Source organism: Papaver somniferum, chromosome 4 (genome assembly GCF_003573695.1).
Source record: "Papaver somniferum cultivar HN1 chromosome 4, ASM357369v1, whole genome shotgun sequence".
Taxonomy (NCBI): domain Eukaryota; kingdom Viridiplantae; phylum Streptophyta; class Magnoliopsida; order Ranunculales; family Papaveraceae; genus Papaver; species Papaver somniferum.
Window position 1 is genome coordinate 83,245,276 of NC_039361.1, and position 21,903 is coordinate 83,267,178.

The 21,903-nt window shown below is 35.2% G+C and overlaps 1 protein-coding gene and 1 long non-coding RNA gene across 7 annotated transcripts; both read right to left on the minus strand.

Moving 5' to 3' along the window:
• Window positions 1–2,599: 2,599 nt before the first annotated feature.
• On the minus strand, window positions 2,600–6,307 carry LOC113274044. Of its 5 annotated transcripts, none has more exons than XR_003322731.1 (8): window positions 6,152–6,307; window positions 5,984–6,065; window positions 5,692–5,764; window positions 5,516–5,572; window positions 5,315–5,366; window positions 4,318–4,531; window positions 3,841–4,199; window positions 2,603–3,279 (listed from the first exon to the last, which is right to left on the minus strand). It is a non-coding gene; the product is annotated as an uncharacterized LOC113274044 (long non-coding RNA). The 5 variants fall into 5 exon arrangements; XR_003322730.1 differs by having other exon boundaries at window positions 2,605–3,279; window positions 3,841–4,189; XR_003322732.1 differs by having other exon boundaries at window positions 2,600–3,279; window positions 3,841–4,596.
• Window positions 6,308–14,735: 8,428 nt separating this feature from the next.
• LOC113276049 lies at window positions 14,736–20,129 on the minus strand. 2 transcript variants are annotated; one of them, XM_026525639.1, is made up of 9 exons: window positions 19,377–20,129; window positions 19,112–19,196; window positions 17,691–17,774; window positions 17,393–17,551; window positions 17,132–17,242; window positions 16,733–16,843; window positions 16,321–16,419; window positions 16,073–16,198; window positions 14,736–15,266 (listed from the first exon to the last, which is right to left on the minus strand). In XM_026525639.1, exons 2-9 carry the CDS (start codon window positions 19,169–19,171, stop codon window positions 14,883–14,885), a joined length of 1,134 nt encoding a protein of 377 aa, XP_026381424.1. In that variant the 5' UTR covers window positions 19,172–19,196; window positions 19,377–20,129; the 3' UTR covers window positions 14,736–14,882. The 2 variants fall into 2 exon arrangements, with proteins under 2 accessions (XP_026381424.1, XP_026381423.1); XM_026525638.1 differs by having other exon boundaries at window positions 17,691–17,777.
• Window positions 20,130–21,903: the final 1,774 nt, after the last annotated feature.

Consider the following 21,903-nt stretch of genomic DNA (forward strand, 5'->3'; position numbering starts at 1 on the left):
TTTTTTTTGTGAACTGAAAAAATCAACCCAGAATCGGTCTATGAGAGCATGAACATATACCGATTACGGTTTGGTTTTATTTTATTTAAAAAAAAAATCATGTTTTGATGATGAATCAAAATTAACTATTTCTAGTTTAAGTTGACTAAACATCAATTAATCATATGATTAACATTAATTAATCAGGAGTAAATAAGCCATTATGTAAAATAGTTGGATAACGGGTGTTCTCTTTTACCTTTTAATGACCTTTTTTGTCATTTAATAACAGACCCCAAATAATCACACTAGGTCCCAAACTAGCCAAGTTTAATTAGGTTTGTTCTTTTAGGTGCCCTTGCAGCTAGTTAGATTAACTTGGCATGTTCTGCTTTGTACATATTTTGTTTTTTGCTTTTTAATGAATTTTATTGACTCAGTAAAAAAATATATTAATAATTAGATTAACAAAATTAAGCAAGATTAATAATAAGACTAGACTAATCATTTGATCTATAGTGAATATTTGAAAATCAAAATCAAAAATTTCGAAAAAAAATGAAAATGAAAATTACCGTTAGAAAGTATATGGTTGGGAGTTCATATTTTCCCAATCGTATACAAAATAAGGATAAATTACGGTTAAGAAACCTAACCATAAACATTGGATACAGTTGGGAGTTCAAATTTTCCCAACCGTAGAAAATTTATACGGTGAGAAATCAATATTTCCTAACCGTGTTCGGTTCTGAAACTAAACTACAAGAATCGGTCACACCAATTACAAGAATCGGTCACACCAATTACAAGGACTGATCATACCATCTCATGGTGATTACTTAGGACTGGTTACACCAAACTATAAGTCATATATTGGTCATCCAATGAATATACAATGAATAGCCAGACCAATACATATAATCATCCCTTTCGATTCATGAAACAAGTTCACGAACGTACTTCTTTCAAACAAATGTAAAACATTGTTTCTTTGGATGAAATCTTCGCCATAACCCATGCATATAATCATTAAAATATATACAAGATTATGTTGATGACATATAATATGAAGTTCAAAAAATAAATGTTATACTTTGTATTTTAATTCCTTAACACTATGATCATCTATTATGATCATGTATCTATATATACTAGAGTAGTATATACAATACATACATCTTCGCATGTTATGTTTTCAATATAGCACGACTTGAAAGATAAATTGGGAATCGAAACAAGTTCAAGCCAATATTAGTAACTTCAAGTGGAAGGATGATGTCATCGTTGTAGTGGTTACTTCTTCACATTCTTCGGGTCTTCGGAATAATATTTGTACGTCTCAACATTCCTAAACTTTCTAGTCTAACCTAAACGAAGTTGACTCTAGTAAATAATCAAGCGACTCTAGATGAGTTTTGATACTAAAATATGACAACCAAAGTTGACATACCAACGCTTGGTGAGTTCAACCGAGCTATGCTCTAATAATCTCCCCATTTGTCAATTTTAGTGGAAAAAACTCTTATTACATATGGATAAATACAGTATGCTTGATTCCAAGTTTCAACTACACAATAACCTGCATGTATTCAATAAATAGTTTTCGTTGTTGACATTTTAATGACAAAAGCTTTTACTCTCCCTAAAGGTAAGCCAGGTAAATATTCAATCCGAACATCTTTGTCATTCCCCTTTTATACCATGAAATGATATATAACAATATAATATGTTTCTCCCCCTTAGTCAGTGCATTACTCTTTCCTTAGGTATAACGCTTAAGGAGCAATTTTCCTTTCTTTAGTGATTTCAAATCACTTGTTTACTCCATATTTCTCTCCCTTTTGTCACAAAGATTACAAAGGTTCGAGAAAATAAGGACAAAACGAAAGGATCTTTCAAATCTATAAGACTTGTACAACTTATAAGAGTAAAGCATGAAGGTTTCACATACCATTTTTGATAACCAGTATTAAATACGAAACTATAAAAGCAATTTGGTTTCAATATGTTATCAAGGAAACAATTTCCGAAGAAATTTTCCCTTATAGTCCAACAAATTGACTAAAAAACTTAATTCTATTGTTAAACCGATTGTGTATATATGTACAATCGCTTATTTCGATAATACCAAAATAAAGATCATAATTAACTTTATTTTTCTCATCAAGCTCTAATTATTCAGACAAAAATGTAGACCTTTCCATCTAAACCAGACAAATACTAGGTTAATTAACTAATTTTTCTTGTCAAGGCTTTCAATTAGACTTGAATAACCGAATCCTCCAATTTGAAGTCTAACTAAGAACAGAATTAACATAGTTTCTCTTATCCGAAATCCATTCAGACTAAACAAATGATCCCGAACTTTTGTTAAGAAAAAACAATAGATACAAACCAAAATAAATTGAGTTGCGATTATTTTTCTTAACCGGAAGCAATTGAAACAAATATAACATTACAACATCCAAATTGCACCGAATTTCGTTAAGCAAAAACATTTGATATCAAACAATAAATAAGATACCAACACAAAACACTACACCATTTTGACCGATTAGAAACAAATTTTACAAGTTACAAAACAGGGTTGTCAAAACATGGCGTGACAAACTTTGTAACGGCTGTAGCTGTTACGAATTTTGGATTGTCACAGTTGTTGTAATAGATGCCGGCTGTTACTAAGTGGAATTTCGTAACATCTTAACCCTGTTACAAAAGTTTGTAACAATGACGTCGTAACAGAGCTCACCCGTTCTACGTATCATTTTGAAACAGCTTAAAGTTGTTACTACAGGATAGGTTGAAACAGTTTGCAACCGTTATGAATTTTTTAGTGACATCAAAAAAAAATTACTGCCAGTCAAATATTCCCTCAGCACACATTCAGCCGGAAATACACCGGAATTCAAAATAACCTGCAAATCTTTCATTCCATCCATCTCATAGATTCAATCACATATTCAACAATGACTACCTTAATCAACAATAACTTTTGTTCTTTCTACATTCGAATTGGTTCAGAACTTAAAAGACAATCCCTAAGTTTTATTCTATTGCATGATTCCTAAGTTTTATTGCTAGGGTATATGAGACAATAATAAACCAACAGAAAGGGGACTCACATAATCAGTAGTTGCCTTCACATTTGAAGCAGAATTAGTGAAGCTGGTGGAATCCAATACCGCAGAAGCTATGCAGTAACTTCAATGCCCATTGCTCTTGCAAGAGACATCTCTTCCAAGAATGAAGCAGTATCAAACATCATCACATTCCATCCATCCCACAGATCCTTCATCAAACCTTCAAGTGACGACGATAAGTACTTAAGGAAACATGTTCAGATTCAGCATGCCATGTCAAATAATTGATTATTTTGAGTAAGTAATTCAAAATAAAAAAATATTTCTACTAAGACCAGCAAAGACCCCAATCCTAATACCACAGTCTAACTGTTGTTCCCTGATGTTCATTATCATGAAATTGCAAACTTCAAACTTGCAGGACACATATATCGAATACGCGATACAATAAAATGTATTGATTACCTAAAAAAAATTGTAACTAACATTCTCTTGTCCACGGCCATACAATCTGACATTAGTTTGCTAAGAATTTCCTTGAAAATGTTCGCGGCCATACGAGCAGGGAGACACTTTCTTGCTACTTGGTGCTTCTAGATGTGCATAATTAGAGTACAAGGAAGTGGGTCGATATTCTACTCATGAAGAAAGAGAAGTAAAAACCTCACTGCAATATTCTAAACTTTTTTACTACTATGTGCAGCCCTGTGAGAGGGATGGGAAGAGAGTGCTAGTTATAACCAACAAAAAGGACAACATATTAAAGGATCAATAATCTTACCGGAGAAGAAAAGATGGCAGAATTAACAACCACTGCACTTGAAAGAATGTTGTCGGAAAAGACAACAAAAGTGATAGAGGTCGGGGTCATTTAATTTGTGTTGGTTTAGGAACTCCCGCTTTTCAGGATGCAATGAGAAATAACTATCAGTGAGCCTCATGGAAAGGAAACGAAGACCTTTCGATGTAGTACTGGAAGCAAGCTCAACAAGATATATAGCTTGATTCTTTTGATCCCGAATTTGTTCTTCAGTATTGTACGTCATAGCTCATATCTTGGTTGCCATGGAAGAGCAATCGTGGTAAACACGCCTGGCTTTACCCAGAGTAGCTTCTATTAATTTCATCCTCTGCAAAGCACTACACTGTATTTTATTCATGCTATCACCTTTTCCCCACAACTAGTCAGCTTAACTTCAATGTTCTGCACTTAGTTTTCAAAGGGAAAGGAGAATTTAACTATTTAATTGAGGTATACCTTATCGGTAAATTTGCATCCTTTGTCGCATCCCCCGGCAACCGCTCTAGATCTTTTATCCTCAAGTTTACCTCTTTTACCAAGTGGAGTTGCTATCTGGTGGTGCAAAACTCAAGTATGCATTGGCTCTGATCACCTGTTCTTTACCCTCTTTTACCTTCTCATCAGTCCCTCTCCGAGCTTCTGTTTTCTCAGTTGGTTATTGTAATTGCTCCTGATTTAGGATATGAACAACACTAATCAATCAATTTCCCACAAGTTATTACTGTCTCGTGCACACTGTTAAGTAATGAGCCAAAAAGATAAAAGTTATTGCGAGTCACTCAAGCAGCTATGAGTATGTGAATTGGGATTTTTACTATGGGAATTTAATGCCAATATTTCTTTTACTCGTAGAAAAACAAAATAGATCATAACCCTGTCTTATCTGAAACTTAACACAAGAGATCCTGAACCCTTCAAAACCTTTTGAGCCTAACATCTACGTAATACTTTAATCCAGAAAAGGATTACCGCCATATAGATACCCTTGTATCTTATTGAATTAAAAATAAAAAATCTGAGCAAGCCTTCACGTGTCATTAAAAGATGTTTAATAATTTTTTAAGAATAAGTACACAAGCCAGTATGATAATAAATACTATATTACATCATTCACTTGGATTGGAGGAAGTATGGCATTGAATCTATCCACTCCAACCATGCCCGAATTGGACAGTTTGAACTCCCCTACGTGTTAAACAGATTAACATTGACAATTTTATCTTCCAATCCTTAACTGCAATTAAAACATGGAATATATGTACATATATGTATGGCACTTAAAAGCACCTGAAGTACATTTGTGAGGTTGTAGTTGTTTAAAACGATGTAGTAGCAGGAAAATTGATCAATAAAGTATCACAAAATATGAAACTGTGGAAAACAAATGTAAGTTTATCATATACATATTCATATAACCTGCTTGGTTTAACTTAATAAAGAGATGTTCTCTTACTTGTTTTTTGTATTCAAAGCTTGTAAACATCGTTTTGCTCAGATAAACCACCCTGGAACAATTATGCATACATGTAATTCGAAAGTGAGATTCACAAATGGTGACAGGGTGGTAATCAAATTGAAACCAAATGTTATACGTTTTAAGTTTTCTCAAGAGAAGCAAGATTTCTCGGCCGGCAATCAAAATTTGTTTGTATACCTTGCAAATTCTTCGCTTGAGGTCTCAATCAAATTTTGCAACGATGTTCCACCTGTGCTGCATCCAAAAGAAAGCAGGGTTTATGTAACACATGCACAACGATAAAAGATGAAGAGAAAAACACAAACTGAAAGATAGAGTAACAAAACTGAAAATTGATTACAAACCCAACATACTTTAAGATTCTGATTGTAGGAATTGATTTGATATAGAATTCCTGTCGAGAGATTATATTTGGTTAGAGCATAGCTGCATAAGAGAGAGTTCTCACAATCAGATGAACGACACCCTAATTGAAAATCATATATAAATCAAAATCCTAATCGAAAATCTCAGATAAAATCGAAACCCTAAACCAAAATCTTAAATAAAATTGAAACCCATAATGAAACCCATAATGAAACCCTAATCGAAAAGAACATATTGAAACTCAAATCGAAACACAATATGAAAGCTTTAAACACTTACATCTTCAGCTTCAGATCTAAACCGTCAAACCTTCAAACTGAAACCCAAACTTCACTTGCATCCTGAAACCCTAAATTTTCTTCTGCAGAGATGAGAGAAATGGAAAGTGATGAGAAAAGAACAGATTTAAACTCAGAGACTCACAAATCTAAAGCTTTAAACACTTACATCTTCAGCTTTACATCGAAACCTTCAAACCCTCAAACTGAAACCCAAACTTTACTTCGCTTCTGTAGAGATGAGGAAAATGGAAAGAGAGAAGTGGTTTAAGTTGAAAGAGATGAAGTGGTTCGAGTCATGTGTATGAGTATATGACCAAGTGACCTTCTCCTGATAAGCTCGTGCGACTGTTACCAAGGGATCAAATATCCCCAGTTATACATTTCTTGGATGTAAATATTAAGAAGCTGTGACCACCCACGCACACAGACGGCACGCGCGGAACCATATCCAGTTGCAATTCGGACTAGCTATAGGATAGTTACGAAATCTAACAAGATTTGTAACAGCCGCTGGATGTTACAACCCATTTGTAACAGCATTTTTCTGTTACGAATTCGTAACTGCTCATAAGAGGTTTCGAACGAGCAGTTACGAAAGAGAAGCTACTAATCCAAGAAAATGGTGTAGTGAAAGTCAAATGACACCGTTTTTCTTAACCCGAAATAATTGAATCACATATAAACAATCCATACACAATAACGGAACATATCAATTGTACCGAAATTTTGTTAAGAAAAAGCAAAATATATGCAATAAACACAAGCTTTTCTTAAACATGAAAAACGATTAACCAACAAATAAAATCACTACCTCAAGTTTCGTAGCCTCTTCTCCCCATAAATATATATCATTAAGCGTAAGTTCAAATAAGAACTCTCCCCTGGTGTTTTCTTTTTGGTAAGTCTAAATTGTATTAATAGATAGAAAAAATGTACAAAGAGTTTACAAGAAAATAGGTCCAAAGACCCCAAAAACTTACAAACTACTTAAATCTGAAATAAGAAGCATTGGGATATTCTAAAGCCCTTAAGAGATAAGGTCCTTTATCATAACTAATGCCTTCAGCAGCAAAATTAGCTTCTCTATAGGTATGGACAAAACGAATAGAATCATACTTTTCCTTATAAAGGTTGAAACAGTTCTCACTAATATGTGTCAATAGCAAAAGTTGAAAACCCGAAACATATATGCTACGCTAAACACAACTTAGGTAAACATAAATTGATTCAACATATTGTGACTTTTCACATATGAGTTTCAATTGGAACACCTTAAGACCATTTGTTAAATCCTACCAACATGGTATGTAACTCAATCCCTCTAAAACAAAAAGGCACTCGAATCATAAGTGTATCACAATATGAGATCAAACATTAAGGTTGAAAAATCGAAATCAGACATCTCATAAATCCAATTTGCAATACACCATAAATATTCAACAGAAAATCACGTATTGGAATTACCTCAATCTTTTATGAAATTAATTACGAAACCAGTGCAAAAAGAATGAGGTCATTCCAAGTTCGGACGAAGAAGTTATATGCAAAACAGTTTTACACTCCTTCATATGGACCAATCACATTGATCACTTGTGATAGGTCATACCAATCACCAGGATCCGTTACAGTGATAACTTGTGATAGGTTAGGACCCGTTAGAGTAATAACTTGTGATAGATCATACCAATCACCAGGACCCGTCACAAATATAACTTGTGATAGGTCACAACATGAATCCACGAAACTGTTTTAGACCAATATATGTTAATTTCCATTTCGATTCATGAAACAAGTTCACGAACGTACTTCCGTTAAACAAATGTAAAGAAATTGTTTCCTAGGATGAAATCTTCACCATAACCCATTACACATAATCATAACAATATAATACAAGATTACATTATAATACGAAGTTCAGAAGATAAACGTTACACTTCATGTTCTAATTCCTTAATACTATGATCATCTATTATGATCATGTCTCTATACTAGACTAGTATATACACTACATACAATATGTACATCTTCGCATGTTATGTTTTCAATATAGCACGACTTGAAAGATAAATTGGGAATTGAAACAAGTTCAAGCCAATATTAGTAACTTCAAGTGGAAGGATGATGTCGTCGTTGTAGTCGTTACTTCTTCACATTCTTCAGGTCTTCGGAGTAATATTTGTATGTCTCAGCATTCCTAAACTTTCTAGTCTAATCTAAACGAAGTTCTCTAATATGTAATCAAGTGACTCTGGGTCAGTTTTGATACTAAAATATGACTACCAAACTTGACCTACTTGGTTAGTTCAACTAAGTTATGCTCTAACGCGATTAATTATATTTAGGTTTGGTTATTATTTTGGTTATTAAAGGGTACTTTTGTATTTTTGATAATAAATTAGGCCACCCTTCATCTATAATTAGGATAGTTGAATCCACAGAAGCCCTCAAAACCAAATAGTTGGAGCCCCTATAATAGGTTTCTTCAAATTAACTCAATTCTCCAGCAATGACAACTAACATTTTATTTGACAACCAAAATGTGTTTTATTTCAAAGGGCTTTAAAATTAGGTGAAATCTACTGATAGATTTTTCCAAAATAAATTCCTAAGTATTCCACCGAAATAGAAATATTAATAGGAACATAAGTAATTTCGCCCAAATGTTTAATGATCATGGGCTTAGTTAGCAAGGCTACAGCTATGATATTGATGTAGCATTTCGGATATTCGGGCACTGGATTCGGGAAAAATGTAGAAAAGAGAAATCTTATTAATTAGATATCAACGTATTTTTTCTGATAATTTTGTTACTTTTAGTTTCTTTTATTATTATCAATTTATTGTTATCATTTTTTTAATTTTATTGAAATGATTATTTTTATGAGTACCAATTACATATTATTATTAGATAAAGAGTATTACATATTGTTATTTTTTTTAATGAAGGTTATCGTTATTACATTTTATATGTCGATGCTTTTAGTCCATACACATGGATTTTCCCTATGTATGCTAAATCTGATGCGTTGCAAATTACATTCTCTAACCATGTTGAAAATATCTTTAGCATTAAAATTAAGGTGTTTCAGTCTGATAATGGAGGTGAATATCGAAAGTTCACTAAAGTTCTACAATCAAATGGCATTCTTCATCGTTTCTCTTGCCCCCACACTTCCGCACAAAATGGTTTAGTAGAACGTAGACATCTTCATGTTGTCGAAAGTGGTCTTACTTTAATGTCTTTAGCATCCATTCCTTTGTCTTTTTGGTATGATGCTTTCTTTACCGCCACATTTCTTATGAATAGATTATCTTCCGCTCCAACTGGTTCAAAATCCCCCTATGAGTTGTTGTTTAATCGTGTGCCTGATTATTTGTCATTAGGCACCTTTGGTTGTCTTTGTTTTCCTCATCTTCGACCCTATGGTCGCACAAAATTGGATTCGCGTTCCTCTCCTTGTGTTTTTTTTGGCTATAGTGACGATCGCAAAGGATATAAATGTCTTCATTTACCCACTGGTCGAGTTTATTGGTCTCGTGATGTTATATTTGTCTAAGAAAAGGTCCCGTTTGCTGCTACTGTCCCTGATGCGCTGCCCCCTTCCCCGTCACCCTTACAGGTATTTTCGTCACCTTCTTCTTCCAATATATTTCCCACTGTCTTGTCTCATTTAAACTCTACAGTATCTGGAAGTTCAAACAACACTAATATGTTCGGACTGAGAACTCCACCTGCACTACATAGTCCTGTTCAACAGAATCCAGTCTGCACTGTCAACATACCAGATCCATTCTTTGTACCAGGCTCACCCGATCCACCTGCTCTGGTTTCCTGTTATACCCACACTTACTGTTGCCAACGGTACTCCACAGCAGACCGCTACACTTCCTCCTGCCAGAACTGCGTTATGGACTACACATGAAAACAGACGGACCCACCAGATTGTTGCTGATCGAACAACACAACATACGGAAATCCTTGTTGAATTTCTATCCCGGGAAACATTGTCAGAGCCTGACAGTTCAGAACTATTACAGGGTCCCGCTACAGTGCAGTCTACATCACCACGTGTGGATTTTGATGATTACCAAGCTCCTCCCTTCCCGTCTGCAGTACAAGTTCCGGACGTTGAGTTTCCTCATTCTTTGACACCACTTGCAACAGCTCTTTCTAACGAACAGCCAGCTCATACCACTTCGCAGTCATCAGTTCATAATGATCATCCCATGATTACACGTGGAAAGGATGGCATCTTCAAAAAGAAGGTTCTTATGGCTTCTAAATATGCAAAGCTTACTGATGATTTGTTTGAACCTGAGAATAAAAAGATCCCAAATGGCGACCTCCTATGGATATGGAGATTGATGCGCTTTTGAAAAATGGGACTTGGTCTAAAGTTCCACCTCCTCCTAATAAAAATATTATTGGTTGTAAATAGGTTTATCGTGGTAAGAGAGGACCTGATGACACCATTGAGCGTCGCAAAGCTCGTATGGTTACCAAGGGATTCAATCAACAAGAAGGTATTGATCACGGTGAGACTTTTAGTCTGATTATTAAACCATGCACTATTCGTGTTATATTGACGTTAGCCTTGTCTTACCACTGGCTTATTCATCAACTTGATGTTCGAAATGTTTTTCTCACTGAAAAAGTCTACATGAAGCAACCCCCTGGTTACGTAGATCCACAGTTTCCTGACTATGACTGTAAATTATGGCCTTAAACAGGATCCTCGTGCTTGGTATACTCGTCTTAGCTCCTTTCTTCCGAAACTTGGATTTGTTAACTCTATTTCTGATAGTTCTTTATTCATTCGACGATCAGCTGAGGACATTACATTTCTTTTGGTTTATGTGGACGATATAATTTTGACGGGATCTTCTACGGCATGTATAGAATCACTTATGAGTACTCTTCACAGTGAGTTTGCTCTCAAGGATCTTGGCTCTCTTTCATATTTTCTTTGCATAAAGGTCACGCAAGCTTCTGGTGGGTTGTTTCTTTCACAACGTCGCTATGTCGAAGATCTTCTTGTTCGTGCTAACATGCAGGGAGCGAAACCGGTTACCACTCCTTTTAGTACATCTACTGATATTCACCCAGTTGGCAGTCCTTTACTGTCAGATGCCACTTTGTACAGGAGTCTAGTTGGTGGTCTTCAATATCTCTCTATGACAAGACCAGACATTGCCTTTGTTATTAATAAGGTATGTCAATTTATGCATAAACCTACAGAAGCTCATTTGGCTCTTGTTAAGCGTATACTTCGCTATTTGCACCATACTTCTACCTTTGGTATTCTTCTTCGTCCGGCAAACAATTTGCAACTTAGTTTTTCGGCTTATACTGATGCTGATTGGGCGGGTGACCATCTTGATCGTCGTTCTACGAGTGGATATTGTGTTTATCTTGGTTCTAATCTTATTTCTTGGAGTTCTCGTAAGAAACCTACAGTCTCTAGGTCCAGTACTGAATCCGAGTATCAATGTTTGGCCATTGCGACTGCTGAATTAATGTGGATTGAATCTCTTCTTCGGGAACTAAAGGCTTATGTTCAATTTCCTCCCACTCTGTGGTGTGATAACTTGGGAGCTACCTATCTTACAATGAATTCAGTGTTTCATGGTCGCACAAAACACATAGAAATTGACTATCATTTTGTTCGTGAGAGAGTTCAAAGTGGTCAACTTGTTGTTCGTTTTGTTTCGTCTAACGGTCAAGTTGCTGATATCTTTACGGAGGCCACACCAAAGGATCATTTTTTGTCGACTACGCTCTAAGCTCAATGTCGTTGACAACCCGCGTCGACTACGTATATCTATGGTTTCCAAATTAGTTATATCCTGTATTAATGTGAATATATCTTGTAACAATTTAATACAACTGATCACTGAATAATCTGAGATGGCACTTGTCGTGAACAAATTTGACCCTAGCATCAACATCAACATCAACACAGATCTCGTGGCCAACATTAGATATTACCAATTGCACTAAATCGCAATTGTCGTGAACAAATTCTTGTAGCCTAACTGGTTCAAATTATACCACTACTCAATGAGTTATTTGGTATCGATTTTATCATAAAAAAATGGAAGAAAACTGGATTACTATAGCGATAAATAACTGAAAATTTAGAGAATGGATACTAACATTAGTATTCGTGAGCTCCGGATTGTAGAAATCAAGAGATGGAGCTACATACCATTGTTGTTCCTCACTCAAATCAATCTTGAACGTAGAGCGAGACGATCAGGGGGTTAGTCCTCGAGTGATTTCGGAGGAGTTGAGTGTATTTTAAATCTCAGGAATTTTGAGAGAGTTTGAGAGAGTTTTGTGTTTTTGAGTTCAGGGAGTTTGGGGGAGTGTAGGGAGTTTGAGAGAGTTTATTAGAGGGAGTTTGGGGGAGTTTGAGAGAGTTCACTCCTAACTCATTCTCTTTTAAGAAACAATAAACCCTTATTTGCAAATAACATTGATCTTTAATCAAAAGAAAAAAATAAATGAAAATGATCATATCTCTGTATCAATAGTATGTTATTTTGTGCAACGAGATAATTTTTTTTCCCTTCAATTTAACGGTCTCCATACAATTCTAACTCCCTTTGTTCACGAACATCCACTAGTGTCTTTCTTCTTCTCAAGTGTAGCTTCTACCAACAGTTCCAATAATTTCTCAGTCTCTCGAGTTGTCCATTGTTTGTAATTCGTAGTCACTTCCGTTTCCGGTTCCGTATTCTTATTCTTCCTAACATTCTTTTTCTTCTTGTTGTTTTCAGCAGGTTGGCTGGATTTTTCCATTCTATGGTGTGACATGTTAGCTACATTAGCACTTAGACTAATACTAGAACTTAACAAAGCAAGGATAGTAATAACACCAAACAGTCTAATGTAAACATGATAAAAAAAAATGTGATACTAGATTACACAGTACTAACGCGCAGCGCTACTTATCCAAATTTTTAATCAAAGAAAATCCCTTAGCAACTCCTTGCAACAAAAGCACCGTATGAATTGGCTAAAATACGCCAATACGGAATGAAGTACGCCACTGTATTGAACTTTGGCATATAGAATAGAAGAGAAGTATGTGTCTAAATAAGAGGACTTAACAAGTGATAGTGATTCTCAATGACACCCATGCAAAGTAGCAAGCCAATTAATGCATGATGACATAACAAATTATGAAGATAGCTGTAAAGGAATTCTGTTTCACCGAAACACAGTTTCAGATTGTCCAATCTTTGCAGTACTAATACTTACCTGATCCTCTTGAAATTTTTACGGTACACTTACAACTCAATATTCCACAACACACTCAAAAATCTTAGCATTCCAACGGTTCATTAAAAAGATACATTACTCAGAACCCGACTACTTTCAATACGTGCATACAAAATTCAGTTCTGGATTTCTCACACTTTGGTGTACCTAAATTGATCAGAACTTCATGAAATTTCTACAGTAGGAAACCTTCATATATACAAACATCATACTAAAATTTCAGCTTTGTCCGATAAGCGGAGAATGAGATAAATAGGAATCAGTCCCCTATTCGGGATTTAAACTCAGCAGACCATAGTCATATATTGTGCAAGCTTTGCAGTAGCAAACGTGACCTGATCCGCGTGAAAATTTTACTGTCCTTCTATAACAAGGTAAACTACGACATACTCAAATTTCATCATATTCCAACGGTGGAATTTAAAGATATCATTATAATCAAATCATACAATTTCTTACCAAGATCTTTTGAACCACAAATTAGGGTTTTGACAGAGAGAGAGTACCCACAAAAAAAAAACTATACACACAATCAAAATAAACAATCATGGAGATCAAAGATATGAAAAAAAATCAAAATAGTACACAAATCAAACTATTATAAACAATCATGGAGATCAAAGAAGAAAAAAAACATACCTGGAAAAAAACGTTTCCTCTTCTTTCTCCTATGGTTTTCTACACACCAAACTCCTTCCCAAATCTCTACTCTTTTGAGAGATTTGTTGTGAGACCAAAATACACTAAAAACTCCTTCGAACTCCCCAAAGCAACCAACTCCCTAGTATTGTAGGGTTTTATGACTAACAGGGAGTTCAAGAGCTTTTTTTAAACTCCCCAGCGACTAACAGGTGTTTTCTAGAGAGTTTAGGAGACTCCTCTAAACTCCCCCACGACTAACGGAGATTTGGAGAGACTCCCTCAAACTCCCCCACGACTAACCCCCTGGATGATTGATTACCTGACTAGGTTAGGGTATTTTGTAGAATTACATTTTGTTTTACCTTTTCTTTCTTTTTTTTTTGACTAAATCTATGGATAATCCGTATCCGGTCCCTATCATCCGTTGATATGTGGATGTCAAACCCGTGGATGATTGGACCGGTCACGTTTGGATTTTCCAAATCCACAATTTTGGACGCAGGTGACCCCTAACCCGTATCCGTCTGTTGCACACCCCTACTTACTGTACACTTGGACTAGTTACTAGGCTTAGTTGTGCGCAATGCCATTGGCCCATTGTCAATTGGGATAATGACCGCTTGGGTTAGGCTAACCGTTACTCCCCGATTGAGTTAGCAATTTGAGCGACCACAAAAAAGCGACCGTCCATCTAATGCATTTTCATAGCGGAAAAGTCTAAGCTTACGAAGCAAAGCAAAGCCAAATAGAAAATAAAAAAACAGAGAAGGGACTAGGAAATATACAACATCACAAGCAAACCCAACAGAAGCAAAAGAAGAGAGAAAAAAGGCTGCAAATTGATAATACCAAAAGAGACTAGATCCATTACTCCATTATATCAACCAGAGGGGCTAGAACCAGCACATGGAAGAAAAGCCTGGAGAAAATGTAATGTAGCACAGATTCATAAGTTGGAAAAAAAAAACTAAAAAATTCCCAAAAAAAAAAAAACCACTTGGGTTTCCCTCGGTGAGTCCGTGAAAGGGACATCCATTACAAGTATTATATCAGTTTCACAAACAATACAATGAAACAAAAAGAGACATCCTCTAACATCACAACAGTCAATCCCACAACTCCTGCTGAGCTTCCTCCCACTCAAATGAGTTTCTTCCCACTGCAACGGCTGAACTCCATCCATCTTATAGAGCATGTTATTCACCAATTCGAATGTAAGAGCTCGAAGAGTTCCATACAAATCAGACTTAACTTCCTTGTAACGAACATCACCATTGATACTTCCATATAGGTCACTATAGAAACTCTCCAGACTTTCGGATAAAGCATCCCTCAAAGAGCATCCAGTTTCCTGCACATATAACAAAAAAGACATCACAACAGGATTGCATAAAAGACCAAAATCCTTGAACAATTACACATAATCCTAAAGCTAAACTTCAACAGATTGTAATTCACCGCTTAAAAACAAATTGACATCAATCATTTTGCCAGCTTACACATCAAACAAGACAAATGGTTTGTATACATGTTTATCGGAACTGAGCAATACAAATAACCAACTTACACTCGCTCAGAATTAGTATTCTAAAATAAACCGCAGGAGACATGGTAACAGCAATCATGTCGGTGTTTCAAAAGTTCAGCTATGCAGAAAACAAAATGGTAACAGGTACTGGTGGCTAATTCTAGACTACTGCATCACAGTCACAAAGTCTGAGAGGAGTTCGTTCTAGTTTTATCCAAAAATATTGCTCAAAGTGAATTTTCCAAAGACAATTTGTGATCCAGTTTCAATACCAATACAATGAAATATTGCGGATATACCTAATGATTGCACTATTAACAATATATTGCTGATATACCTAATGGCTATACGATAGCTGGAATGTAGATAAATAACTTTAGAACTTGAAGCTCAATACCAACATATTGAGCCGAATACATTTTTCAAGGCTTAAAGTATTGTGACAACTTGTGAAAGAGCAAAACTAAAGGTTGCAGCTACAGTTTAAGTAATCGTGGAGGCCTTGTTAGTGTGACTGGCTGAAGTTGTGAGGATGGTAATCTAGTTGACGTAACTAGCATATAACTACAAATTCATTGTCAAAAAAATAAGCATAACAAATAGAAAATGCATGAAAAAAAATCATATACCTTCCGATCACCATCCATGTATCCTACCCTTCTTTCTTGAGCAGGGCAAATTTTTCGAACAGGTTTTTTCAGGATTTGAACCTTGCTTCTGGTGTTATAAACTCTTTGAGGTTGAATTTTGAGTACCTATGAGATCAAAACAATCTTAAAAACTTAATGGTTATATAATACTTATACAAATTGTATTATAAATTTATATAATCAAAACTATTTATATTATAATATCCATAAAGTAAAGAAAAAATTACATGTTGCGACTCCTTCTCAAAATCTGACACAGAATCTTCAGAGGAAGAGTCTTTGGAGGGCCACAGTGGTTGATGAGTTTTCGCCTTGCCTCCTTCAAGCTGATGTGTAAGCACAAATAATAAAGTTCATAAAAACAAACATCATAATCAACAATAAACTCTTATGAGTAAACAAATCAAGCTAATAGCACAAAGCAAGTAATCAGATGTCTAAATACCCACATCCACAGCATCAACCAAGTACGAACATGTATAATATGCAAGACTTCAATAATTTTGAGAGACAATTGACCTAAAGGTAACTGCAGTCATATCTAATTAAAGAAACAAAAGAAGACCACACTAAAATTACAGGATAAAAAGAAAAAGCTGTCAGAGAGAGATAAAAAGAAAATGCACAACTGTTACATACCTTTCCTTGATGCTCTTTGGCAGATTTGCCGACTTCAAAAGAATAGCTTCGTTCAATTTTCTTCACACTTGTTCCCTTGTTCCTGGTGTCACGGCCAGAAACTCTTCTAGGCTGCATAAAAACAAACATCATAATCAACAATAAACTCTTATGAATAAACAAATCAAGCTAATAGCACAAAGCAAGTAATCGGATGTCTAAATACCCACATCCACAGCATCAACCAAGTAGGAACATGTATAATATGCAAGACTTGAATAATTTTGAGACACAATTGACCTAAAGGTAACTGCAGTCATATCTAATTAAAGAAACAAAAGAAGACCACACTAAAATTACAGGATAAAAAGAAAAAGCTGTCAGAGAGAGATAAAAAGAAAATGCACAACTGTTACATACCTTTCCTTGATACTCTTTGGCAGATTTGCCGACTTCAGAAGAATAGCTTCGTTCAATTTTCTTCACACTTGTTCCCTTGTTCCTGGTGTCACGGCCAGAAACTCTTCCAGGCTGCATTTTTACGTACGTATGAGATTAAACAAGTCTAAGAAAGTTAAAATCAAAGAAATAATTATACATTTCAACCACAGAACTACTATACTGTATACCCAATACTATCTTAATATATACATAAAGTTCATAAAGTTCGAATATATTTACCAGGTTCAACTCTTTCTCATAGTCAGACACATCATCCTCGGAGGAATATAGTTCATGATGAGTTTTGCCCTTCCCTTTAGTGTCATAAGAAGAGCTTCGTTCAATTTTCTTCACACTTGTTCCCTTATTCCTGGTGTCACGGCCAGAAACTCTTCGATGCTGCATTTTACGTACGTATGAGATTAAACAAGTCTAAGAAAGTCAAAGAAATAGTTATACATTTCAACTACAGAGCTATAATGTTTACCAATACTATCTTAATATATGCATAAAGTTCATAAAATTCGAATATACTTACCTGGTTCGACTCTTTCTCATAGTCTGACACATCATCCTCAGAGGAATATAGTTCATGATGAGTTTTGCCTTTGCCTCCTCGAGACTGCTTTATAAACACAATAAAATACAACAGTAGACACTAATGAACATCAGTCAACAGTAAACTCTTGGGAATGCACAAATCAAGTTAATAGCACAAACCAAGCAATCAGATATCTCCATTTCCATTCTTAGAGTATAGATTAAAATAAATCCTGAGAAGTGAGCAACTCTTGGGATGCTTGTTCGACATCCACAGAATTAATCAAATATGAAAAGTAATATGCAAGACTTGCACTCAAGTGGCGGACAATTGACCTAATAGGTAACTTCAGTCATATCAAACGGAAGAAACAAAAGAAGACTATATTAATATTACACAGGGCTTCAATCCAATTTTCAGAGAGATGAGGATTGACAACTGTAGAAGGAATAGTTGGTAACTCAAACTTGAAATGTGATAGAAGTCACTGAATTACCAATTCAATCTGAGCACACTAAAAAGCAAGAAAACATTGGAAATCCAATCATGCATTAATCTAGTCTTATTTCCTTCTGTTATAAAAGGAATAGTTGGTAACAGGTGTAACAAAACATAACATACAAGTAAAAGAAACTCAGACCGTTATTGATTGTCATTATTGATACTTATTCAGCATTGCTGCTAAATCCATATGTACAATCAGGATTGATGTAAGAACCTTAAAAGAAATACATGCTAAATAACATGACGAATAACATTTTAAACAAACGGAAAAATATACTTCAAGAATCATTATTACAAAATTGAATCATAATTTAAAACCTATTATTACATAACTGAAACCAATCTATATTGGTTATGCAACCAACGAATTAAACCTAACAATAATTTAACAATCTTTTACATTGAAATCAACATATAGCAGCTCTCTTAAAAAAACTCAAGAACTCCATTAATGGAGGATTACCTTTTCGGAGCAGCAAAATGATTTCGCCCCAAACGTCTTGAGAGATATTTATAACAGAAGGAAACGGAACTCTCTAGATGGTTTCTAGATGGACAATGGCGGTGCTACGAATTTCAAGATTCACACAAACTTTACAAGTATTTGACAGAATACAAACTAAAAATTCGTTGAAACAAGTAGAGTTTAAAATGAAAGACTAATGACCAATCAAACTTGTCTTGGAGAAAAATACTTCCAATTACAAGAATCATTCAGAGACCTTTTAACAGTCTTGGCAAAGATGCACAGGTATGCATGTTTTCCATCAGTAAAAACCAGTGAACATGCTTCAATAAAAGGAAAAATCCACAATACAGGATTCAAGAATCAGTATTACAGAATTGAATAGGATTATATAATTTAACAATCACAACTGAAATCAACATAAACCAATTTTCTAGTCTTATATTACCTTACTGTTTGCAGAGCTTTTGATTTGATATCTAGGGTTCCTGGCAGAAGCTTTCTTCATTTTTCCGATCTTTCAAATCAAAGATCTACAAATTACAAAACAAATACCGATTATAATTGATGAAGTAAATCGGATGTTGAGATAGAGTAGAAAGATTAGCAAAACGAGAATTGAATTCAGATAGCAATTGCTGAAGCAGAAAGAGAAGAAAGAGAAAAAAAAGAAAAATTAAAAAAACTCAAGAACTCCATTAATGGAGGATTACCTTTTCGGAGCAGCAAAATGATTTCGCCCCAAATGTCTTGAGAGATATTTATAACATAAGGAAATGGAACTCTCTAGATGGTTTCTAGATGGACAATGGCGGCGGTTCAATAACACGTGGTGGCTTTTCAATCAACGGACTACTGAAGATCCAACAGTACTGCCTGATTTCGGAGTATATGCAATTCGCAGTGCAGGCCCCAATTCATATCAGACACGTGTGTTGCTCGGAGTGTTAGCCTACGGCATTGTTGTATTCAGTTCAAAAAGATCCTCCATTAATGGAGTTCCCTGCACTTACCTATTAGAAGAGAGTTAGAAGAATTGAAAAAAAAGATCCAATTACGATCTTATCAGTTCAATAATACGTGTATAAATCTAGATGAACAAAATAAATAAGAAAATGGATGGTTACAAAGAAAAGCCTGATTGAAATCAAAAATCAAAATGAAAAAAGAAATAACCCATCTTCAATTCAGAGCTAAAGCATAAGATTGGGTATTTCTCGATTGATTTGATAAGGAAAAAAAAAAAAAAGAAACCCCCTTTTAATTTCCAAAGAAGAAGCCTAAATGTTTGTTCTAGATCTACATGGAGAAGCTTATTTCCCAATTGATTTGATAAAGAGAAACTAAAGATTCTACATGAAGATCATGAAAACCATAGGAATAGAGAGAGTTGAAAGCGTCTGCTCAAGATCTGCAGGGAGATTAAGTGAGCGGTTTGAGATGAGAAACAAAGGTAGAAGAAGAAGAAGACCATAAAGGTTTCCTCCTTTCTCTGTCTTTGGAAAAAGCTTTAATAGGATGTGTGATGTCCAAACCGTCGGTCAACTCAATGCCACGTCTTCTACCATTTATTGATGCACACGTGTATTGCTGATTATTATGTTTCACCAAACGGTTATTATTTTTTGGAAAGTTACGATTTCCCGAGTTTTATATACGGCACGTTTTTCTAGCTCGGACATCTTGAATGAGTCAAGTGCGGAGCCTTACGCTCCAAAGAAGACCGGCCTTGCGCCACTAGATATGCGCCGCTGTGACTATGAGTTACCAAATGCATCGACAAAACAAAAGGTTCCATAAGGCTAACCCTATGGGTTAGATTGGCCAAAAAATGTTGCAAATCAAGAAAAAAAGTGTGAAAAAAAATTAACACTATTTCTGTCTACTTCTCTCTCTTAGTAAGTGCTCTCAGTTCAACTGGCAGCGAGATTGAAACGCTGAATGATTCAGCGCTCAAAAAGTGGTCCCGACGCTGAATGGTTCAAAGATCACAAAAATCACACGGATCACAAAAATCATAAAATTTGATCTGATGGATGAAATTTAAAGCGTTGAATGATTCAGCGCTCACAAAAATCACATGGATTACAAAAATCACAAAATTTGATCTGACGACTGAAATTTAAAACATTGAACCAAACAGCGTTGGACAGCGGTCCCAGATGACGTGGAATGCTAATCTAGATGCTAGATTAGCAATACCATAGGACTTAGGAGATTGCCCTAACTGACGTGGATGGCCAATCTAACAGCTAGATTATAAAACCATAGGGGTTAGCCTAAACAAATGGTCACAGACTTGCGGGCAATAACGAATACAACCATTCAAACCTCGCAGTGTGTGAGGAGGCGTTGACAGTAGCTGAATATACCCCACCAAATCGAGATTAACAATGATCAACTGAAGATTAAAGTAGAAAAAGCTCAATCTGAATCCGCTGAAATGTGTATAAATTCTAACTGATCAATTGAATAGAGTGCGAAAACGTAACCTATTAATAAGTCTTATTTCTTGAAACACGTGTCTATGAAAAATATCCAATCCGATCAAAAAGAAGTCAACGAAGGTTTGATTGTTTTTTTCCTTTTGGTGATGTTTAATTGGAAATATGTCCTTTATTGGGATAGATTGCATAAACTTCTTAATTTGTTCAATAAGGCTAGCTAGTTAGATCGGGCTTTATTTTTTCAAATACTACTGAACTCTATGTTTCCATATAAACCAGAGAATAGTTGCAATATTTTCTATAAATTGCGTGTATATTGAGTTAGAAATCCATCTTTCTCCCCATGTACATATCGAGTATGAGAAAATCTGAGAACTAACTGTGCTCATAGAACCACCAAACCATAAGGGTCTTCCGAAACTACAAAAACTGAAAAGATGTTGTTAAGTCTCTCGGGTATAAATTGGAATTACACATTGGACAAACTGTTGATATCTCTGAAATATGAGTTGCTAATCTACTTGCGATTGGGAGAGCTCTTTGAGTTAATTTCCAAATAATCAATCTAATCCTTGTAATAACTTACATTTGTCATAATTTTTTCCAACGAAAATCATTATTGTCATCAATTCGGGGATTTTGATTGGTAAGAAAATTGTAGTATTAGGCGAAACCGCCAAATTTTATCCAAAGGGTGGTGTTTCATCTAATCTTAGGGTGGTTTTTCATTTGATCTTATCCGGATCATTGCTATTGGGCGAAACCGCCAAATTTTTCCTTTTGTTTCTGGCAA